Here is a 24,822-nt window from a genome sequence, read left to right on the forward strand (position 1 = left end):
CTAAGCTCATGCGCAGAAACACAAATTGGTCTAACGGTCGTGTAGCGCAGAACTGCGCATCTGCATGCCGTCAAATCAAAGGCACTTCTTTGATATAAAATCGTTTTGACGAAAATGAAAACATTTCAGTTTGTCACTTTGACGAGGTTGGAGTAATAACATTGCCTTTAGAAATTGAGAAAATAATTTTTCACTTCTCTCATCAACTTCTCAAACCACAAACCCCAGTCTGGTCTGCCGAGTCTGCTTCGCAAGCGTTCCTGGAAGTCTCACGATGTTGGGCCTCTGGGTTAAGAAATCGTTATCGTGATAATTCAGTCAATTTATTGTGATATGTATTGTAGTCCATATCGCCCAGCTTTTTTTCAGACTCACCTTGTGTGTCAGGTTGAGGTCGGGGTCCATCTTGATCATTTCCCAGCTGCCGTAACCGTACTCGTAGATTCCTATGAGCAGGCTGGAGTCGTCCTCCTTGCCCCAGTCAATGCCAAAGTGTGCTGCCTTGGAGGGAAACGGAATCGTGTACCTACAAAAAGAGAAGAGTTTGGATTCAGTATTCAGTAAGACATAGGAAGTGAGAGTAGGTGTCATTTCGTATCAAGTGGTCCTAAAACTATGCATGCAACAATCATATACAGTGGGGAAAAAAGTATTTAGTCAGCCACCAATTGTGCAAGTTCTCCCACTTAAAAAGATGAAAGAGGCCTGTAATTTTCATCATAGGTACACGTCAACTATGACAGACAAATTGAGAAAAAAAATTCCAGAAATCACATTGTAGGATTTTTTATGAATTTATTTGCAAATTATGGTGGAAAATAAGTATTTGGTCACCTACAAACAAGCAAGATTTCTGGCTCTCACAGACCTGTAACTTCTTCTTTAAGAGGCTCCTCTGTCCTCCACTTGTTACCTGTATTAATGGCACCTGTTTGAACTTGTTATCTGTATAAAAGACACCTGTCCACAACCTCAAACAGTCACACTCCAAACTCCACTATGGCCAAGACCAAAGAGCTGTCAAAGGACACCAGAAACAAAATTGTAGACCTGCACCAGGCTGGGAAGACTGAATCAGCAATAGGTAAGCAGCTTGGTTTGAAGAAATCAACTGTGGGAGCAATTATTAGGAAATGGAAGACATACAAGCCCACTGATAATCTCCCTCGATCTGGGGCTCCACGCAAGATCTCACCCCGTGGGGGTCAAAATGATCACAAGAACGGTGAGCAAAAATCCCAGAACCACACGGGGGGACCTAGTGAATGACCTGCAGAGAGCTGGGACCAAAGTAACAAAGCCTACCATCAGTAACACACTACGCCGCCAGGGACTCAAATCCTGCAGTGCCAGACGTGTCCCCCTGCTTAAGCCAGTACATGTCCAGGCCCGTCTGAAGTTTGCTAGAGTGCATTTGGATGATCCAGAAGAGGATTGGGAGAATGTCATATGGTCAGATGAAACCAAAATAGAACTTTTTGGTAAAAACTCAACTCGTCGTGTTTGGAGGACAAAGAATGCTGAGTTGCATCCAAAGAACACCATACCTAGTGTGAAGCATGGGGGTGGAAACATCATGCTTTGGGGCTGTTTTTCTGCAAAGGGACCAGGACGACTGATCCGTGTAAAGGAAAGAATGAATGGGGCCATGTATCGTGAGATTTTGAGTGAAAACCTCCTTCCATCAGCAAGGGCATTGAAGATGAAACGTGGCTGGGTCTTTCAGCATGACAATGATCCCAAACACACCGCCCGGGCAACGAAGGAGTGGCTTCGTAAGAAGCATTTCAAGGTCCTGGAGTGGCCTAGCCAGTCTCCAGATCTCAACCCCATAGAAAATCTTTGGAGGGAGTTGAAAGTCTGTGTTGCCCAGCGACAGCCCCAAAACAGCACTGCTCTAGAGGAGATCTGCATGGAGGAATGGGCCAAAATACCAGCAACAGTGTGTGAAAACCTTGTGAAGACTTACAGAAAACGTTTGACCTGTGTCATTGCCAACAAAGGATATATAACAAAGTATTGAGAAACTTTTGTTATTGACCAAATACTTATTTTCCACCATAATTTGCAAATAAATTCATTAAAAATCATACAATGTGATTTTCTGGATTTATTTTTCTCATTTTGTCTGTCATAGTTGACGTGTACCTATGATGAAAATTACAGGCCTCTCATCTTTTTAAGTGGGAGAACTTGCACAATTGGTGGCTGACTAAATACTTTTTTCCCCCACTGTATTTACATGGAAGTTAAAAGGCAAGTGCAATGTATTTACATGGTAGGTAGAGATTTGTTTTAAAGTGCTTACAACATTCTCAAAGTCATGTCTGTCCTTTTATCAATTAATACATGTTGTGGATTTAGATAGGTCTATGCTACTTATCATGCCCAGGGATTTCAGGCTTCATTGTCTGCTATGTGAGTGTAAATAAACTTAAACTTTTAACTGTTGTGTTGGTTTTAGCAGAGTTAATACAACGTGTGGTAGAGGAGTAAAGTCAGCATTGCTAAATGGCTCCTATTGGCCCTGATCAAAAGGTCTTGCACTAAATAGGGAATAGGGTGCCATTTGGGACGCAAGCCATGTTTGAGGTAAGAGACTGAGTGGCGAGACGGACCTCTTCCTCTCCTCAGGGTCGGCAGGAATGGCTTTGTGGAGCGGCACCAGCTCCCTCTCGTGGGAGATGACCAGCTTGGCGTTCACCTGGACGCCCGAGATCCTGAACGTGGGACCTTTCACTTTCCCTCTTCTGCCCCCTGGTGGCGAGGCAGAGACAGAGGTTTAATACTGGTGACCAGCGGCACTATAACAACACAACCTGCTCCAACCTGCTCTTGAGCAACTTGAGTGGATTTCAACATTGTTTGAAATAGCAGTAGAGTGAGGAGGATGAATGGGTGGACAGATAGGGATGGCTGGATAGATAGAGACACACAGAGAGACAGACCGACACAGAGACAGACACACAGACAGTGAAAAGTACCTGATGTCTTCTCTGGTCTGCAGGGGTTCTCCCTGAGGGTCTTCAGGCAGCCGTTGTGAACAGTCTCCGCCAGGCGCTTCAGGTCGTACTCAGACTTATCCACCAGCTCGGCATCGCGGGCGATAGCGTCCAATCTGAAGGAGACACACGTTTATTAGTCAGACGGCATGTTGAGAAGAGTTGTCAAATTCAACGTTTTCTCCTCTCCAAGGCAATGTTTCACTGTTTCTACCTTTCAAGTGGTCCACCAAACTTCTTGTAGCTCTTGATAAATCTATGTAGAAAAAAGAAAGACAAAAAGAGTTGTGAGGTACAGTCTAGGCAACAGGACGTTAGTGCATTTTCTACACTGCTCAAAAAAATAAAGGGAACACTTAAACAACACATCCTAGATCTGAATGAATGAAATAATCTTATTAAATACTGAGGATCTCATCTCGTTACATAATGGCAGTCAGGCTACCTCTGGCGAGCACATGGAGGGCTGTGCGGCCCCCCAAAGAAATGCCACCCCACACCATGACTGACCCACCGCCAAACCGGTCATGCTGGAGGATGTTGCAGGCAGCAGAACGTTCTCCACGGCGTCTCCAGACTCTGTCACGTCTGTCACATGTGCTCAGTGTGAACCTGCTTTCATCTGTGAAGAGCACAGGGCGCCAGTGGCGAATTTGCCAATCTTGGTGTTCTCTGGCAAATGCCAAACGTCCTGCACGGTGTTGGGCTGTAAGCACAACCCCCACCTGTAGACGTCGGGCCCTCATACCACCATCATGGAGTCTGTTTCTGACCGTTTGAGCAGACACATGCACATTTGTGGCCTGCTGGAGGTCATTTTGCAGGGCTCTGGCAGTGCTCCTCCTGCTCCTCCTTGCACAAAGGCGGAGGTAGCGGTCCTGCTGCTGGGTTGTTGCCCTCCTACGGCCTCCTCCACGTCTCCTGATGTACTGGCCTGTCTCCTGGTAGCGCCTCCATGCTCTGGACACTACACTGACAGACACAGCAAACCTTCTTGCCACAGCTCGCATTGATGTGCCATCCTGGATGAGCTGCACTACCTGAGCCACTTGTGTGGGTTGTAGACTCCGTCTCATGCTACCACTAGAGTGAAAGCACCGCCAGCATTCAAAAGTGACCAAAACATCAGCCAGGAAGCAGAGGAACTGAGAAGTGGTCTGTGGTCACCACCTGCAGAACCACTTCTTTATTGGGGGTGTCTTGCTAATTGCCTATAATTTCCACCAGTTGTCTATTCCATTTGCACAACAGCATGTGAAATTTATTGTCAATCAGTGTTGCTTCCTAAGTGGACAGTTTGATTTCACAGAAGTGTGATTGACTTGGAGTTACATTGTGTTGTTTAAGTGTTCCCTTTACTTTTTTGAGCAGTGTACATCTCCAAATGAAATCTAATGGGAAAACTTTTCAGGGACATATTCCCACAGGATAGAAGACATTTAACAACATCACGGGTGTGTCCCAAATGGCACCCTATTCCCATTTAGTGCTATAAAGGGAAAAGGGTGCCATTTGAGATGCATCCCATATATAGTGATTACCTTCGTATCTCAGTGTCGCTGAAGCCCTTGATGTTTTCTCGTGGAATGGTCCGAGGTCGTCCTCGTTTCTTGGGCCTCTTGCGATCCGAGGCGGAGTCGCTGTGGGAGCCTGAGTACTGCCTGTTTCTGCTCCGTCGGCTATCATTGCCGTTAAAGCTGATCTGGATCCATAAAACAAACAAAAATGAATTATTATAATATATATTTTTAACAGTTTTATATACACTACCGGTCAAAATTTTTAAAACACCTACTCATTCAAGGGTTTTTCTTTATTTTTACTATTTTCTACATTGTAGAATAATAGTGAAGACATCAAAACTATGAAATAACATATGGAATCATGTAGTAACCAAACAAGTGTTAAACAAATCAAAATATATGTTATATTTGAGATTCTTCAAATAGCCACCCTTTGCCTTGATGACAGCTTTGCACACTCTTGGCATTCTCTCAACCAGCTTCACCTGGAATGCTTTTTCAACAGTCTTGGAGTTCCCACATATGCTGAGCACTTGTTGGCTGCTTTTCCTTCACTCTGCGGTCCAATTCATCCCAAACCATCTCAATTTGGTTGAGGTCATGGGATTGTAGCACTCCATTACTCTCCTTCTTAGTAAAATAGCCCTTACACAGCCTGGAGGTGTGCCTTGAATTCTAAATAAATCACAGACAGTGTCACCAGCAAAGCAACCCCACACCATAACACCTCCTCCTCCATGCTTTACAGTGGGAAATACACATCTGGAGATCATCCGTTCACCCACACCGCGTCTCACAAAGACACGGCGGTTGGAACCAAAAATCTCAAATTTGGACTCCAGACCAAAGGACACATTTCCACCGGTCTAATGTCCATTGCTCGTGTTTCTTGGCCCAAGCAAGTCTCTTCTTATTGGTGTCCGTTAGTAGTGGTTTCTTTGCAGCAATTTGACCATGAAGGCCTGATTCACACAGTCTCCTCTGAACAGTTGATGTTGAGATGTGTCTGTTACTTGAACTCTGTGAAGCATTTATTTGGGCTGCAATTTCTGAGGCTGATAACTCTAATGAACTTATCCTCTGCAGCAGAGGTAACTCTGGGTCTTCCTTTCCTGTGGCGGTCCTCATGAGAGCAAGTTTCATCATAGCGCTTGATGTTTTTTGCGACTGCACTTAAAGAAACTTTCAAAGTTCTTGAAATGTTCCGTATTGACTGACTTTCATCGCTTAAAGTAATGGAGTCGTTTCTCTTTGCTTATTTGAGTTGTTCTTGAAATAATATGGATTGGTCTTTTCCCAAATAGGGCTATATTCTGTATACCCCAGCCTCACAACTGATTCGCTCAAACACATTTAGAAATTCCACAAATTAACTTTTAAGAAGGCACACCTGTTAAATTAAATGCATTCCAGGTGACTACCTCATGAAGTTGGTTGAGAGAATGCCAATAATGTGCAAAGCTGTTATCAAGGCAAAGGGTGGCTACTTTGAAGAATCTCAAATATAAAAATATATTCTGATTTGTTTAACACTTTTTTGGTTACTAAATGATTCCATATGTGTTATTTCATTGTTTTGATGTCTTCACTATTATTCTACAATGTAGAAAATAGTAAAAAATAAAAACCCTTGAATGTGTAGGTGTTCTAAAACTTTTGACCGGTAGTGTATATATATATATTTTTGTATTACCATTCAGGAAAACATTTATCAGTTCACTCATAACAAAAAAAAAGCTATTTTTCAAAACATCCAACCGTGTTTTCTCCCTGAGGGTTTCAATTGGGCCACCCTGTTACACTCACATCATCCACTAACATCGGCAACTGACTGGGATGAGACCGTTTGGCACAATTTATTAATTCAGAAGGCAAAAATGCTAGATACATTGACCTTAGAATATATTGACCTCAGAAAAAACTATTTTAATCAATTGAAAAACCCAATCTCTGCATTGAAGAGAACTGACGTGTGTGTGAGTGACTATCTCAATTGGTCTTTCTGTGATTCCTCACATCCTATCTCCTAGTGACCTTCTCAACTGTATTGGATAAGAAGGTACACGGTCTCTCCCCTCGCTAACCTGTTTGGCACAGTTCCTCATGCGTGGCAGCAGGTAGATCTCCTCCAGCTCCTTCTGCCTCTCCTCCTCCTCCATCTGCCACCGCTGCGCCTCGGGGATGATGTCGTCCCAGCCCCGATGGTGGCGCTCAGAGTCCATGACGATCTCCTCCTCCTCCATCATGAAAAAGTTGGCCACCTGGCAGTGAGGGGTCAAGGTTAGGTCACAGAGGGTCAGCGGATGAATTATTATTTTCTAAACACTCAATGGAGAATCTCCATAAAACTACTCTGAGTGTACAAAACATTAGGAACACCTTCCTAATATTGAGTTGCACCCCCTTTTGCACTCAGAACAGCTTCAATTCATTGGGGCGTGGACTCTACAAGGTGTCGAAAGCGTTCCATAGGGATGCTCCAATGCTTCCCACAGTTCTGTCAAGTTGGCTGGATGTCGGGCCATTGTTGATACACACGTGAAACTGTTGAGCATGAAAAACCCAGCAGCGTTGCAGTTCAAACTGGTGTGCCTGGAATTTACTACCATACCCTGTTCAAAGGCACTTGAATCTTTTGTCTTGACCATTCACCCTCTGAATGGCACACATACACAATCATGTCTCAATTGTCTCAAGGCTTAAAAATCCTTCTTTAACCTGTCTCCTCCCCTTCATCTATACTGGTTTAAGTGAATTTAACAAGTGACATAAATTTGGGATCACAGCTTTCACCTGGATTTACCTGGTTAGTCTATGTCATGGAAAGTTCCTAATGTTCTGTACAATCAGTGTATATTTTTTGTCCAGTACTAGACTTAAATCAGCGTCCAGGAATCTGGTCCTCAAACACTGTTGAACTTATTCTTCTTGTCATTCTCACTAGTGGTTATTTTGAAGGTTTTACTTGCGATTAACGTGATACACTGTATACCTTGAATTGTGAGAGAAGCTCCTCTCCCACAGTGGAGGGGCCGGGGTCATTCTCTCTGGTCTCGGCTCTCTTCAGGATATCATCGATGTCCATATCCTGCCAGACGGAAACCAAACACTCAGTTTATGAAAAATGAAATCAACCTTATCGATCCGCAGCGGGGAAATTGGATTTGTCACCTTCATCAGACACACAAATGGAATATCATGGTATTGTGTTAGTGCTATCATGACAATTCTAATTTACGATGAGGTGTGTGACAAACCTGAGGCTCCTGCTCCTCCCCCTCCTGCTCTTTGAAGAGCTCCTCAGCACCAAACTTCAAAATGGCCGACAGTTCCTCCTTGTTGAACGGAGTGGCACTGCAAGTGATGGAAGTTCTAAATGAGTATACAGAAAACCTTGCAGGTGTGTGCATGATAATGTGAACACCTCAAAAGGATGGTATGTGTATTTGTAAGTAAGTATCTAAGGCAGGGTTCTCCAACCATGTTCCTGGAGAGCTACCTTCCTGTAGGTTTTCGCTCCAATCCCAGTTGTAACTAATCTGATTAATCTTATCAGCCAGCTAATTATTAGAATCAGGTGCGCTATATTAGGGTTGGAGCGAAAACCTCGCCAGGAACAGGGTTGGAGAGCCCTGATCTAGAGGGTATAGGGTGTTTGTTTGCGAGAGAGACTATAAGCACACTGAGAAAGTGTGTGTTTTTTTATGTAGTTGAGAGTAAGATTCTTCATGGTGGCAGGTGTCTGGTGTAACTGGCTGTAAGCACCTAGAGGTTTGAGAGAGTGTGTGTGTGTGCTTTCGTGTGTGTGTATTTGCGTGTTTGTGTATGTCCTAGTTTGTGTTTCAAGTTTCATTAGTCATATGTACGGGATACATGAGTATGTCAGTATGGGTGTGTGCGTGAGTGAGTGCATGTGTGCTAAGGCACGGACAATCAGAGCACGTGGTCAGTGCAGTTCAAGTGTTCAGCAGTCTGATGGCTTGTAGATAGAAACTGTCTCTGAGCCTGTTGGTATCAGACCTCATGCTCCGAGAACGTCTGCTCAAAGGTGAGTGAGTGAACAGCTCGTGGCTGGGGTATGTGGGGTCCTTGATGAAGCTGCAAGCCTTCCCCAGGCACCGTTTTGAGTAGATGTCCTGGATGGGTGGGAGCACGGTCCCAGTGATGTACTGGGCAGTCTTCACCATCCGCTCGAGGGCCTTGCGGTGGTGGACAGAGCAATTCCCGTACCAGGCCGTGATGCAACCGGTCAGGACGCTCTCGATGGTGCAGCGGTAATATTTGGAGAGGACCCGGGGTGGAATGCCTCTTGACAAGAGTGGTGGTGTTGTTGGTCCATGACAAATCCTCGGTGATGTGGATGCAGAGGACCTTAAACCTGCTGACTCGCTCTACTGCAGTCCTGTTGATGTGGATTGGGGCATGTTCCCTCCTGTGCTTCCTGAAGTCAACAATCAACTCCTTTGTTTTGCTGATGTTGAGGGAGAGGTTGTTGTCCTGGCACCACAATGCCAGTGTATGTATTTGTGTAAGCACCTAGGTTTCACCTAGGTTTGAGAGAGAGTGAGTGTCATTAGTGTTTGCATGTGTGTGTATTTGCGTGAATGTGTGTGTGTGTGTGTACCTGGAGGGAGCGGTGCCGGTGTGGAGGACGGTCTTTCCCGTGGTGTCCATCCTCTGGATGACCAGGTGGTCCAGCACCATCTTCTTCTTGGCCCGCTCAATGATCTCCTCCTCCACCGAGCTCTTGGTCACCAGGCGGTAGATGTTCACCTGAGAGACACACAGCAATGTTTTTTGTTGTGTTGTTACCTACCTTGTGCTGCATCACGCTATCTGCTGCTGCATCGCACCCCCCGCCACCCCACTCTCCTTTGGAACTTTGAATCTCTGACTATGAAAAGCCAACTGACGTTGAATCTTGCAGTGTTGAAGTGTTGTGCCCTCCACAGCAATTATGGTTATTATCCAACCTTGTTGGTCAACTACGAACGTTAGAACGTCTTGAAAAACAACCTGGCCTTAATTGCCACATGTACTCTTAAATCTATACCAGGTACAGCCAGAAGAGGACTCTGGCCACCCCTTTCGTAGCCACTGTGCTTCTGCATCTGCATTGCTTGCTCTTTGGGGTTACAGGCTGGGTATCTGTGGAGCACATTGTAACAAATACTGATGTAAAAAGGGCTTCATAAAATAAATGTGATTGATTGATTGGATGAAGTTATATCCACAGCGCTGTAATGCTCCTCATTGGTGTATTTGAGATGTGCCCAAGACAACGTTTAATTGAACGATTGTTTAATGCACGATTGTTTAGGATATAGGTTTAATATAAACAATCCTAGGAGATTCACACCTCTAATCCACCTCTAGATAATGCAATCAAATTCTAGATATTTGATTGCAAATTACCAATAGGACATAGCCTTACAAAACTTTATTCAATACAACTTGGACTCATATGACCATGTATGTTGGTCTGTATTGCCTGCTGTCAATTGGCTAACAATAAAGTTTGACCTTTTTTTTTTGTAATTTAGCAGACTTACAGTTAGTGAGTGCATACATTATTATTATTTGTAAAAAAAAAAAATCATACCCCCCGTGGGAATCAAACCCACAACCCTGGCGTTGCAAACGCCATGCTCTACCAACTGAGCTACATCCCTGCCGGCTATTCCCTCCCCTATCCTGGACGACGCTGGGCCAATTGTGCGCCGCCCCATGGGTCTCCCGGTCGCGGCCGGCTACGACAGAGCCTGGATTCGAACCAGGATCTCTAGTGGCACAGCTAGCACTGCGATGCAGTGCCTTAGACCACTGCGCCACTCGGGAGGCCTTAAACTTGACAAAGTGTGTTGTGCAAAAACATTCACGTGGTAAAATTACCAATTACCAATAGCACATAGCTTTAACCCTATCAGTCCAGAGACCCCCAAAAAAATTGGCTTTTCATTTATCTGACTTTCATTTATCTGCATGTCCAGCCCTTATATTTAGCCTCACAATTAAGTGTTTTACCATTTTCTTTTCAGGACAACCAGGGCTACAAGTAGAACATAAAACAATTTGACAAAAAATAAAGTTCTGCCAAAAACCTGATAAAAATGAATCTATATGAATGCTGTAAGTACAGAAATGGTTTGTGCACTGGGAAATGAATATCCAACTGGTCAGTGACAACTGCATGGTGCTTGGGACAGCAACACTGATCTTTTTACAGTATTATAGACACTTTGTCCTGGGATTTCCTATGATCTTCTATGTAGACGAACCCCTTACCTTCGAACGACTCTTGTGTAGCTTGTGAGCGTCATAGAGCACATGTGCGTGTTTGTGAGAGCCTCAGCGTTTCATAGACAGCTTTAAATAGTTTGCAGCTCAAACCATACGGACTATACAGAAATGTTTGTAAAAAAGACCCAGCCCCGGGCCCCTTCGGGATCTGCCCTTGTCTCACAAACACCGCTCTAGCTCAGCCCCCGTTAATCACACAGACTAATGGTTGATGTCTACGGGGATGCAGAAATAGACGAATCCAATGGTACAACCCAGAAGTTTGTAGCTAAACACACACTGTTTAAATGGAGTTAGAAGTCCAAAACGTGCCGGCATTTTGGTGGGACTCATTGGGTTAAAAACTATATTCATCGATGCCATGCATTTTGGTTTGTATAAACTACTTTGTCATGGGTAACAATAAAACTTGACTGAAAGTCAACTTGAACTTGAAAAGGTGATTGGTTGCACACCTGTCTCTTCTGGCCAATCCTGTGGGCTCTGGCCTGGGCCTGCAGGTCATTCTGGGGGTTCCAGTCCGAGTCGAAGATGATCACCGTGTCTGCCGATGCCAGGTTGATGCCCAGGCCGCCCGCCCGCGTCGACAACAGGAAGCAGAAATCCTGGGGAGAGGAAGTAAGATGTAATGAAGTGCGGCGTAATTATGGTTAATTCCATAGGTTTCCAATTCTATATTCACCACATCAGTGAACTTGATTGGATTATTGAGTTAAATTAGCACGGTTGGGGTCAAGTCAGTATTCAATTGCGTCAATTCAGGAAGTGAAAACTGGATTGATCCCAACCCTGGCTGTTAGAGCAATAGTAGATATCTATGGGGCATTCCCCACTTACCTCAGAGCCCTCAGCGTTGAAATGGTCCAGCGCCTGTTTCCTCATCTCTCCCTTGATGGAGCCATCCAATCTCTAAAAATACATATTTAGAGTCCTCGTCTCAGAAACAGTTACAGCAAATTCCCTTAATTTTTTTTTAATTGAAAGAGTTTTTGTATTTTGCTTATCTTTAGGGGGTCAAGTATGTTAAAACTTAACAAGCCTAAGTACTGTGCTTAGATAATAACTCGGATGAATCCTGACTAGGACTACTGTTTTTGGTAAGCCATGGTTCCTTTTGCCAATAGAAGATCTGCGCAATAAAATTATGTAGAGAATACAGACAGGTCTTCAGGTAGCAATAAGCCTACACAGCGCTTAAACCCACAACCCCGAAATACCTATAACGAGGGAAGCCTGTATGTGGGAAGGATACGGGGATGGGACTCTCTCAATCCATCTTTCCATGATTCCTCCCATCCTATCTCCTCACTGCCTTCTCAACCGTATTGGAGGTCCCTCCCCTCGAACCTTCTTTTCCAATGTGTTTTGAGATGGAGGCAAGGAGAGAGGAAGCCAGGAATCAAGGAAAGACTAACGAGAAAGAGCCTGGGAATGTGGGTTGGGAGTGAGTGAGCTGCTGACCTGGAACAGGAACTGGCGGCTCTTCAGGTACTCGGCCAGGATGTCCAGCATCCGGACCATCTGGGAGAAGATAAGCACGCGGTGGCCCCGCCCCCGTAGACGCACCAGCAGCTTGTCCAGCAACACCAGCTTCCCACTGCTCCGGATCAGGAGCTGCAGTGGGAGAGGGGGATAGAGGAGGGAGAGAGAGAGACAGAGACATAGAGGAAGATAATAGTGTTAATCTACGCTGGACACAAAGCTGTGAAGGGAGCCCAGCAATGTAATCATAATAAAACACTGCTAGGTTTAACTCTGGAAAGAATTCTGCGTACACAGTATGTATTTTCTTAATCACAGCATTTTGGGACAAAACTCATATTTCTAGGTCACAATTAACATCAAAGTGGCCAATACAAGGATAACTATAGTGTCAATAGAGTAAACAAGTATTTGAAACAACAAAATTGGTGGCATGATATAAAACAAGAGTAATACCACCAACAGGTGTTGCCAAAACATTCATTGTGTGATGCGTGATTAAAGCAGAAACACGTGTTCCAAAAACAGAAACTGTTTCAAGCATGGCAATTCTTTAAGGTTGAGGTTTACACAACTAACTCTTAGGTCTACGATGCTTTTCAGGCATTTTATCTTATTTGGAATAAAATATTAATTAAAATGTCTCCACCGAGCATACATTCTCATCCAGGACTAGGCTTAATCTGCGTCTGGGAAACTGGCCCACAGAGTTACTGTACGTTAATTTCCCCCCTCTCTTCCTCCTAAATCCAGATCTCCCTAATAAAAAGAGGTCGTCTGGCCTCAACGGTACTTCCTGTATAAATAAATGTTAAATAACTCACCTGTAAGGCCTCTTGTTTGGTGTTGAACTCGTTGTCCTCGGGGGGCTTAATAAGGTAGCAGTGGTTGCAGCACTTCTTCAGCTCCATCATGATGTTGAGGAAGCCCGACGTGCTGCCCTTGGTGCCTTTGCTCAGGGCCTTATAGTTCCTCGTCAGGATCCACCTGTTTGACCAAACAAAGGGATAGTAGTTTGTGAATAAAATAATTACCCAATTACATCATGATTCTGCAACAGAAAGTCAAGAAAAATAAAGTTTGGACTACCATTTTGGACTACCATTTGCAATGCTTTTAAATGTATTTACATTTCTTAAATCTGGATTAACTGATTTAGAAAAGGAGCACTCCAAACTAACTTTCAACTAATCTGGGTTTAGTTTATACCCTCACTTAGACTAGATCTAATTTTCACCCAGATTAATTAAAGTCTAGGGCTATTTTAAACCATGTTTGAAAAATAAAATGTTCAAAAGGTTGAGATAAAAAAATATGTTGTCCAAAACTAGGCTTAATCTCTGTCCGGGATAAGAAAACCAATCAATTTCCGCCATATACCCCTTTACAAGGGATATTGAGGTGAGGTGGCTGTCTGGTTTATTTACAGAACGGTGAAGTACACCTTCGATATCTAGCTGTTCGTTCTGCAACATTGCACACTCCCGAAGAAGCCCCCAAAGTCCCAGAGAAATTAAAGGGGTGTGTGAAGGGCGACAGGTAGCCTAGCGGTTAAGAGTGTTGGGCCAGTAACCGAAAAATGGCTGGTTCAAATCTCTGAGGTGAAAAATCTGTCGATGTGCCCTTGAGCAAGGCACTTAACAGTAATTGCTCCTGTAAGTCGCTCTGGATAAAATTGTCCGCCCCCCAGCCTCTCAACCAGTTCATGAGGAATGCTTTTCCAACAGCCTTGAAGGTGTTCCCACATATGCTGAGCACTTGTTGGCTGCTTTTCCTTCACTCTGCGGTCCAACTCATCCCAAACCATCTCAATTGGGTTGAGGTCGGGTGATTTCGGAGGCCAGGTCATCTGATGCAGCACTCCATCACTCTCCTTCTTGGTAAAATAGCCATTACACAGCCTGGAGGTGTGTTTTGGTCATTGTCCTGTTGAAAAACAAATGATAGTCCCACTAAGCGCAAACCAAATGGGATGGCGTATCGCTGCAGAATGCTGTGGTAGCCATGCTGGTTAAGGTTGCCTTGAATTCTAAATAAATCACTGACACGGTCACCAGCAAAGCACCCCCACACCATCACACCTCCTCTATGCTTAACGGTGCGAACCACACGTGCAGAGATCATCCGTTCACCTACTCTGCGTCTCACAAAGACATGGCAGTTGGAACCAAAAATCTCAAATTTGGACTCATCAGACCAAAGGACAGATTTCCACCAGTCTAATGTCAATTGCTCTTGTTTCTTGGCCCAAGCAAGTCTCTTCTTCTTATTGGTGTCCTTTGGTAGTAGTTTCTTTGCAGCAATTCAACCATGAAGGCCTGATTCACACAGTCTCCTCTGAACAGTTGATGTTGAGATTTGTCTGTTACTTGAACTCTGTGAAGCATTTATTTGGGCTGCAATTTCTGAGGCTGGTAACTCTTATTAACTTATCCTCTGCAGCAGAGGTAACTCTGGGTCTTCCTTTTCTGTGGCGGGCCTCATATGAGCCAGTTTCATGATAGCGCTTGATGGTTTTTGCGACAGAAATTTCCCGAATTGACTGACGTTCATGTCTTAAAGTAATGATGGACTGTCGTTTCTCTTTGCTTATTTGAGCTGTTCATGCCATAATATGGACTAGGTATTTTACCAAATAGGGCTATCTTCTGTATACCACCCCTACCTTGTCACAACACAACTGATGGCAAATTTGAAAGATTCATTGTTATGTTAGGTATTTGTTTAATTTAAATGTTTCTCTTTATAATGATGATTGGGACCTGTTAGTGGCAGTAGCGGTGCGTGGGTAAAATCACTGGGGAAACCTGTTAATTCATATGCCTTGCGACCATGATATATAGGCCTAAAGGCTGAGACAATAAGAAGACACAGTGGCAGAATAAATTCAACCACACCATTGTTTTATCACAAAACCAGATAGCAACCTCTGTCCAGTGAAGTCCACAAAGCATATTGCATGTACAGTAATAGACAGTTACATGACCTACAGCATGGTTAATGTTTCCGACATTTTCGGACCACTAAACAACTATTCCAGCACCCTTTCAACTTCATCATCAAATCACCTCTGTTTAGTCTAATAACTAAAAGATACCAAAAACAATTTAGTCCAATCAACATAAGCAAAATATGATGTGGCTATCCATGGTTGGGATTTCTGTGCGTGTGCAAGTAGATAAACATGTTGACAAAACTTGTAGTGAAACGCCAATCCCATCCTCCTCTCTTTCATGTTGACGAAAAGGTCCATCACTGTCATACAGTACACGCTTACATTTTTTGTTGTCCTAGGCTACTTGGCTAAAATGCTTGCTCGCTAGCCTAACTTTGATTCATGGGCAATGTTAGCTAGTTAACATTAGCCTTCTACATCTAGCTACATTTTGAACTTCATCCTCTCAGGTCAGGGGCACAACAAAGTATGAATTAATTGTTGGATCAGAATCGCTGTTATAATCATTGGCCAGTACGGAAAATTAAGTCAAACCACGTCCAAATCCCTATCTCTATCCATGGCTAATTTAGGAAAGGGCCAATTTGAGCTAGCTGACTAGCTAGCCACCGGAGGACAACAACAACGAGATGCAACAATTCAAGTTTTTCTGTCAATGACGTATGCTCTCAATGGGATTTCACAGGAGTGACGCCAAATCCAAGCTGTCTTCCCTTGACACTTTTTTTGGTGCGCCAGGACCATTCACAGTTGAGCTTGCTCAGTTTAGCTCAATGCTGATTGGCTACATTTTGTATACTTTTTTTGTCAAGGGTCGCCAGATGCTCGTTGGCTTCCCTTGCCTTCAATGCTACGGGCAGCAACATGTCATATTCGTTTGGACCAGACAGCATCAGATAGATGGCCTACACCTAGAGAGACAGAGGGGCGCTGTTTTGCTCGTTATATGCTTTCTCCTGTGAGATACATTCAGCCTCAACGAATTGAAGGAAAATTATGAAACACAGAGAGACAAAAGATAAATAATTTTCTGTTGTTAAATTTTTTTCTTGGTCCATTTTTGGGGGAAGCCTGGCATCCATGAATACACGCCACTGGTTAGTGGGTGTGTTAACGCAATTTCGCTTAAACATTTTAACGTTTACGTTCACACCCCTAACGTTAAGTATCCAATATGACGTAATAGTAGTGCCATTTCTGAATGAGTAGTATCCATCTTTTCTAGGGATAAGTACTGTCTGTTCTTACTTGTAGTATTGTTTCTGGATGGCGCTCATCTCCACTCGGAGGATCTGCTCCACTTTAGCAGGAAGAGACTTCTCCACATCCTTCTTGACTCTACGCAGCAGAAAGGGCTCCAGCTCCTTGTGTAGACTGGTGTAGCCAGAGTCCCTGCCCTTCCCATGCTCCTCCTCAAATATCTCCCACGAGTGGAACCTGAACAGACACATACACGAAGAGACACAGGGATACACGCGGGCATGAGCGCAGAGAGACACACACACACACAGAGACACAGATGCACACACACACGCAGGCAGAGACAAGTACACACACAGGCAGAAGACCCGACATCAGCACTGCTCTCTGAGGACCGAAAGCCCCAGAACAAGGACGGAACATATTTCAACTAGGACAGTACCTTGATTCCCAGCCACCACATGAAATTATATAGGACAGTTAGTCTTAACACACACACACACCCCACCCACCCCCCCAACACACACACTGGTGAGGTAGCTAGGTGACCTACTTGTCAGGCATGATGAAGTGCAGCAGGGACCAGAGCTCTTTGAGCGAGTTCTGAAGCGGTGTGCCCGTGATGAGGAGCCTGTGGTTGGACTTGAAGTCCATCATGGTCTTGTATAGCAGCGAGTCATCATTCTTCAGCCGGTGGGCCTCATCCACGCCGATGAAGGCCCACGGCACGTTGCCCAGGAATCCCTGGATAGCGGACAAAAAAGTGTTAACTATACAATGTGGTGCCAATGGCTCATTGGGTTAGTTAGAGCCAGCTTGCTGGCGAAACCAGGGTTGTGAGTTTGATTCCCGCATGGGCAACATACTGTCACAATATTGACAGTAAGTCACTTGGGTACAGTCAGTGCATTTGACTATGTATGTCATTTATACTAAATAAAGATGCCAGAATTCGCAATTAACAACAGCTCAGGATTATTGCGTACATGATTTATTGATGAATGACGTTTATTGTCCTTCAAGAGGAATTTATTTCCACAGCTCACAAGTTACATACAAAGATGCAAGAAATTGCTGCTGCTTCTGGCTTACCTTATCTTTGAGGAGAATTTCATATGTTGTAAGCAGAATGTTTAACTTAAGTCTCTTGTTCTGAACGTGCATCCATTCATGCGTTCGGATCTAAAAACCAAAAGGATTGTGCAATTAAATGGAGTCTCAACTCAAGATAAGTCAAGGACGGGGTCAAAAATTTAATTTAAAAAACCACACTTCATTTTCTCATGTCAAATTCAGCTTAAACCAATAACAGAGAACATATGAAGACAAAATAAACCATAATATGCTAAACGCAGTAAGGACAATTAATCTACACTGAACAAAAATATAAACGCAACATGTAAATTGTTGGTTCCATGGTTCATGAGCTGAAATAAAAGATCCCAGAAATGTTCCATACGCACAAAAAGCTTATTTCTCAAAAATTGTGTGCACACATTTGTTTGCATCCCTGTTAGTGAGCATTTCTCCATTGCCAAGATAATTCATCACATCACATCACATGTGTGGCATATTAAGGTGCAATTGTGCAGGGGACAATAAAAGGCACCTCTAAAATGTGCAGTTTTGTCACACAACACAATGCCACAGATGTCTCAAGTTTTGAAGGAGCGTGCAATTGGCATGCTGACAGCAGAAATGTCCACAAGAGCTGTTGCCAGAGAACGGAATGTTCATTTCTCTACCATAAGCCGCCTCCAACGTTGTTTTAGAGAATTTGGCAGTACGTCCAATCGGCCTCACAACCGCAGACCACGTGTAACCACGTCAGCCCAGGAACTCCACATCCGGCTTCATCACCTTAGGGATAGTCTGAGACCAGCCACCCAGACAGCTGATGAAACTGTGGGTTTGCACAACCGAAGAATTTCTGCACAAACTGTCGGAAACAGTGTCGGGGAAGCTCATCTGCAAGCTCGTCGTCTTCACCAGGGTCTTGACCTGACTGCAGTTCGGCATCGTAACAGACTTCAGTGGGCAAATGCTCACCTTCGATGGCCACTGGCACACTGGAGAAGTGTGCTATTCACGGCTGAATCCCGGTTTCAACTGTACCGGGCAGATGGCAGACAGCGTGTATGGTGTCGTTTGGGTGAGCTGTTTGCTGATGTCAGTGTTGTGAACAGAAGTGGCCCATAGTGGCGGTGGGGTTATGGTATGGGCAGGCATAAGCTACGGACAACGAACACAATGCCATTTTATCGATGGCAATTTGAATGCACAGAGATACCGTGACGAGATCCTGAAGCCCATTGTCGTGCCATTGATCCGCCGCCATCACATCATGTTTCAGCATGATAAGGAGTCCCGTGTAGCTCAGTTGGTAGAGCATGGCGCTTGCAACGCCAGGGTTGTGGGTTCGATTCCCACGGGGGGCATGTAAGAAAAAGATATGTATGCATTCACTAACTAAGTCGCTCTGGATAAGAGCGTCTGCTAAATGACTAAAATGTAAATGTAAATAATGCACGACCCAATGTCGCAAGAATCTGTACACAATACCTGGAAGCTGAAAATGTCCCAGTTCTTCCATAGCCTGCATACTCAGATATGTCACCCATTGACGATGTTTGGGATGCTCTGGATCGATGTGTACAGCGCATTCGGAAAGTACTCTTCCTAAAGCTGGCCGCCCGGCCAAACTGAGCAATCGGGGGAGAAGGGCCTTGGCCAGGGAGGTGACCAAGAACCCAATGGTCACTGACAGAGCTCCAGAGTTCCTCTCTGGAGATGGGAAAAACCTCCACAAGGACAACCATCTCTGCAGCACACCACTAATCAGGCCTTTATGGTAGAGTACCCAGACGGAAGCCACTCCTCAGTAAAAGGCACAAGACAGCCCGCAGATCTGCAGAAAAGAATGGGAGAAACTCGCCAAATACAGGTGCGCCAAGCTTGTATCATCATAACCAAGAAGACTCGAGGCTGTAATCACTGCCAAAGGTGCTTCAACAAAGTACGGAGTAAAGGGTCTGAATACTTATGTAAATGTAATATTTCTGTTTATTTTTTATTAAGTTGCAAAAATGTATATAAATCTGTTTTTCCTTTGTCATTATGGGGTATTGTGTGTAGATTGATGAGGGAAAAAAATTATTTAATCCATTTTAGAATAAGGCGGTAACGTAACAAAATGTGGAAAAAGTCAAGGGATCTGAATACTTTCCGAATGCACTGTACGACCGCGTATTCCAGTTCCCGCCAATATTCAGCAACTTCGCACAGCCATTGAAGAGCAGTGGGTCAACATTCCACAGGCCACAATCAACAGCCTGATCAACTCTATTCGAAGATGTGTCACGTTGCATGAGGCAAATGGTGGTCACACCAGATACTGACTGGTTTTCTGATCCACGCCCCTACCTTTTTATTAAGGTATCGGAGACCAACAGATGCATATCTGTATTCCCAGTCATGTGAAATCCATAGATTTGGGCCCAATGAATTTATACTGAACAAAAATATAAAACACAATATGCAACAATTTCTACGATTTTACTTAGTTAACAGTTCATATAAGGAAATCAGTCAATTGAAATAAATTCATTACATCGGTTGGTCACAGATCCTTGTGACAATGGGCTGTGCATTATGCTGAAACATGAGGTGATTGCGGCAGATGAATGGCACGACAATGGGCCTCAGGGTATCTTCACGTTATCTCTGTGTTGTCCGTAGCTTATGCCTGCCCATACCGTAACCTCACAGCCACTATGGGGCACTTCTGCTCACAACACTGACATCAGCAAACCGCTCACCCACACGACACCATACAACGCTGTCTGCCATCTGCCCGGTACAGTTGAAACTGGGATTCAGCAGAAGAGCACACATCTCCAGCGTGCCAGTGGCCATCGAAGGTGAGCATTTGCCCACTGAAGTCGGATACGATGTCGAACTGCAGTCAGGTCAAGACCCTGGTGAAGACAACGAGCCTGCAGATGAGCTTCCCTGAGACGCTTTCTGACAGTTTGTGCAGAAATTCTTTGGTTGTGCAAACCCACAGTTTCATCAGCTGTCCGGGTGGTTACACGTGGTCTGCGGTTGTGAGGCCAGTTGGACATACTACCAAATTCTCTAAAACAACGTTGGAGGCGGCTTATGGTAGAGAAATGCTCATTCAATACTCTGGCAACAGCTCTGGTGGACATTCCTGCAGTCAGCATGCCGACTGCACGCGCCCTCAAAACCTGAGACATCTGTGGCATTGTGTTGTGACAAAGCTGCACATTTTAGAGGGGCCTTTTATTGTCCACAGCACAAGATGCACCTGTGTAATGATCATGCTGTTTAATTAGCTTCTTGATATGCCACACGTCAGGTGGATCGATTATCTTGGCAAAGGAGAAATGCTTGCTAACAGGTATGTAAACAAATTTGTGCACAACATTTGAGAGACAAAAGGTTTTTGTGCATATGGACATTTTCTGGGCTCTTATTTCAGCTCATGAAACATGGGACCAACACTTTACATGTTGCGTTTATATTTTTGTTCAGTGTATTCATTTCAATTGACTGATTTACTTTATGAACTGTAACTCAGTAAAATATTTTAAATTGTTGGATGTTGCGTTTTTATATTTGTTCAATGTATATTCGAATTTAAAGCAAAGTGTTATACAACAATGTTTTGTGAGCGCAGGCTCTAAAAGAAGGACGAACTTCTTAAAAGAGACCATTATCATCCTCTCATCAGTTTTGAGTTATTGTATGCATCCCAAATGGCATCCTGTTCGCTATATAGTGCACTACTTTTGACCAGAGCCATACGGGACCTGGTTAAAAGTAGTGCACTATAAAGCTGAAAATAATGCCATTTGGGATGCATCTATTGATGATGGTGTATCGACACCCATAGAATCAGAATACTGTATATCTATCATATCCATCCCTACAGCCATAACCTACCATGCCCCGGCTGCTGATGTCACCCAGGTAGACCACAACGTTCATGAGGGGGGCCCACAGGTGGATCTCCCTCTGCCAGGAGACTAGCGTGGACAGGGGCACCACCAGCAGGAAGGGTCCGTACAGCTGGTGGTCGTGGAACAGGTAGTTGAGGAACGAGATGGTCTGGATTGTCTTGCCCAGGCCCATCTCGTCAGCCAAGATACAACTGTTCCCCCTGGGGAAAGAGGAGAGGAAGGTGAGAGAAGTATTGGGGGCACCGACGGGATTATGAAAAACAGTACTTTGTTAAATATATATACAGTGCATTCGGAAAGTATTCAGACACCTCGACTTTTTCCACATTTTGTTACGGTACAGCCTTTTCTAAAATGGTTAAAAATCTCATCAATCTACACACAATAACCCATAATGACAAAGCGAAAACAGTTTTTTTGAAATCTTTGCAAATTGATAAAAAATAAAAATCAGAAATACTTATTTACCACCACAAACCGATGCAGGCACTAAGATTGCACTCAATGAGCTGTATAAGGCCATAAGTAAACAGGAAAATGCTCATCCAGAAGCAGTGCTCCTAGTGGCCGGGGACTTAAATGCAGGGAAACTTAAATCCGTTCTACCTAATTTGTACCAGCATGTTAAATGTGCAACCAGAGGAAAAAAAAAAAAACTCTAGACCACCTTTACTCCACACACAGAGTCGCATACAAAGCTCTCCCTCGCCCCCCATTTGGCAAATCTGACCAGCAAAAACTAAAGCAGGAAGCACCAGTGACTCGGTTAATAAGGAAGTGGTCAGATGACGCAGATGCTAAGCTACAGGACTGTTTTGCTAGCACAGACTGGAATATGTTCCGGGATTCTTCCGATAGCATTGAGGAGTACACCACATCAGTCACTGGCTTCATCAATAAGTGCATCGATGACGTCGTCCACACAGTGACCGTACGTACATATCCCAACCAGAAGGGTAGAGATGCCGCTTTCAATGAGCGGGACTCTAAACCGGACGCTTATAAGAAATCCCGCTATGCCCTCAGACGAACCATCAAACAGGCAAAGTGTCAATACAGGACTAAGATTGAATCGTACTACACCGGCTCTGACACTCGTCGCATGTGCCAGGGCTTGAAAACTATTACAGACTACAAAGGGAAGCACAGCCGCGAGCTGCCCAGTGACACAAGACTTCCAGACGAGATAAATCACTTCTATGCTCGCTTCGAAGCAAGCAACACTGAAGCATGCATCAGCTGTTCCGGATTACTATGTGATCAAGCTCTCTGTAGCCGATGTGAGTAAGACTTTTAAGCAGGTCAACATTCACAAGGCCGCAGGGCCAGACGGATTACCATGACGTGTACTCCGAGCATGCGCTGACCAACTGGCAAGTGTCTTCACTGACATTATCAACATGTCCCTGACTGAGTCTGTAATACCAACATGTTTCAAGCAGACCACCATAGTCCCTGTGCCCAAGAACACTAAGATAACCTGACTAAATGACTACCGACCCGTAGCACTCATGTCTGTAGCCATGAAGTGCTTTAAAAGGCTGGTCATGGCTCATATCAACACCATTATCCCAGAAACCCTAGACCCACTCCAATTTTCATACTGCCCCAACAGATCCACAGATTATGCAATCTCTATTGCACTACACACTGCCCTTTCCCACCTGGACAAGAGGAAAACCTAAGTGAGAATGCTATTCATTGACTACAGCTCAGCATTCACACCATAGTGCCCTCAAAGCTCATCACCAAGCTAAGGACCCTGGGACTAAACACCTTCCTCTCCAACTGGATCCTGGACTTCCTGACGGGCCGCCCCCAGGTGGTAAAGGTAGGTAACAACACATCTGCCTCACTGATCCTCAACACGGGGGCCCCTCAGGGGTGCGTGCTCAGTCCCCTCCTGTAGTCCAACATCATCATTAAGTTTCCGACGACACAACAGTGGTAGGCCTGATCACCGACAATGATGAGACAGCCTATAGGGAGGAGGTCAGAGACCTTGCCATGTGGTGCCAGGATAACAACCTCTCCCTCAACGTGATCAAGACAAAGGAGATTATTGTGGACTACAGGACAAAAAAAGTGAACTGAGCACGCCCCCATTCTCATCGACAGGGCTGTAGCGGAACAGGTTGAGAGCTTCAAGTTCCTTGGTGTCCACATCACCAATAAACTATCATGGTCCAAACACATTAAGACAGTCGTGTAGAGGGCACGACAAAGCCTATTCCCCCTGAAAAGATTTGGCATGGGTCCTCAGATCCTCAAAATGTTATGTTATACAGCTGCACCATCGAGAGCATCCTGACTTGTTGCATCACCGCCTGGCATGGCAACTGCTCGGCCTCCGACCGCAAGGCACTACAGAGGGTAGTGCGTACGGCCCAGTACATCACTGGGGCCAAGCTTCCTGCCATCCAGGACCTCTATACCAGGCGGTGTCAGAGGAAGGCCGTAAAAATTATCAAAGACTTCAGCCACCCTAGTCATAGACTGTTCTCTCTGCTATCGCACGGCAAGCGGTACCGGAGCGCCAAGTCTAGGTCCAAAAGGCTTCTTAACAGCTTCTACCCCAAGCCATAAGACTCCTGAACAGCTAATCATGGCTAACCGGACTACATGCATTGCCCCCCACCCCCTCTTTTACGCTGCTGCTACTCTGTTTATTATTTATGCATAGTCACTTTAACTTTACCCACATGTACATATTACCTCAATTACCTCGACTAACCGGTGCCCCGCACATTGACTCTGTAGCGGTAGCCCCTGTATATAACATCCCTACTGTTATTTTATTTTACTGCTGCTCTTTAATTATTTGCTATTTATTTTTTTCTTAACCTGCACTGTTGGTTAAGGGCTTGTAAGGACGCATTAGACTAATGTCTACAACTGTTGTATTCGGCGCATGTGGCCATTTTATTGTTGATTTTATTTTTCTTATTTACATAAGTATTCAGACATTTTGGTATGAGACTAAGTTCAGCTCAGGTGCATCCTGTTTCCATTGATCATCCTTGAGATGTTTCTACAACTTGATTGGAGTCCACCTGTGTTAAATTCAATTGATTGGACATGATTTGGAAAGGCACACACCTGTCTATATAAGGTCCCACAGTTGACAGTGCATGTCAGAGCAAAAACCAAGCCATGAGGTCGAAGGAATTGCCCGTAGAGCTCAGAGACACGATTGTGTCGAGGCACAGATCTGGGAAAGGTTACCAAAAAATCTCTGCAGCATTGAAGATCCCCAGGAACACAGTGGCCTCCATCATTCTTAAATGGAAGAAGTTTGGAACCACCAAGACTCTTCCTAGAGCTGGCCGCCCAGCAAAACTGAGCAATCAGGGGGAGAAGGGCCTTGGTCAGGG

At 44.5% G+C, this 24,822-nt stretch overlaps 1 protein-coding gene across 2 annotated transcripts in view; it reads right to left on the reverse strand.

Moving 5' to 3' along the window:
• The window catches only part of LOC121541392 (chromodomain-helicase-DNA-binding protein 1), a 125,774-nt gene that overhangs the window by 22,460 nt on the left and 78,492 nt on the right, over positions 1-24,822 (reverse strand). For both annotated transcript variants that reach the window (XM_041850367.2, XM_041850366.2), the window contains 17 exons: positions 21,432-21,648; positions 17,556-17,645; positions 17,017-17,207; positions 16,512-16,700; positions 13,132-13,294; positions 12,287-12,439; positions 11,663-11,734; positions 11,281-11,430; positions 9,150-9,298; positions 7,783-7,879; positions 7,518-7,613; positions 6,610-6,786; positions 4,544-4,704; positions 3,217-3,258; positions 2,985-3,118; positions 2,619-2,757; positions 376-526 (listed from right to left, as the gene is read on the reverse strand). In XM_041850367.2, coding sequence (XP_041706301.1) covers positions 376-526; positions 2,619-2,757; positions 2,985-3,118; positions 3,217-3,258; positions 4,544-4,704; positions 6,610-6,786; positions 7,518-7,613; positions 7,783-7,879; positions 9,150-9,298; positions 11,281-11,430; positions 11,663-11,734; positions 12,287-12,439; positions 13,132-13,294; positions 16,512-16,700; positions 17,017-17,207; positions 17,556-17,645; positions 21,432-21,648 — 2,371 coding nt within the window. The remainder of the gene's footprint in view (positions 1-375; positions 527-2,618; positions 2,758-2,984; positions 3,119-3,216; positions 3,259-4,543; positions 4,705-6,609; positions 6,787-7,517; positions 7,614-7,782; positions 7,880-9,149; positions 9,299-11,280; positions 11,431-11,662; positions 11,735-12,286; positions 12,440-13,131; positions 13,295-16,511; positions 16,701-17,016; positions 17,208-17,555; positions 17,646-21,431; positions 21,649-24,822) is intronic.

Source organism: Coregonus clupeaformis, chromosome 27, assembly GCF_020615455.1.
Source record: "Coregonus clupeaformis isolate EN_2021a chromosome 27, ASM2061545v1, whole genome shotgun sequence".
NCBI classification, from domain to species: Eukaryota; Metazoa; Chordata; class Actinopteri; order Salmoniformes; family Salmonidae; genus Coregonus; species Coregonus clupeaformis.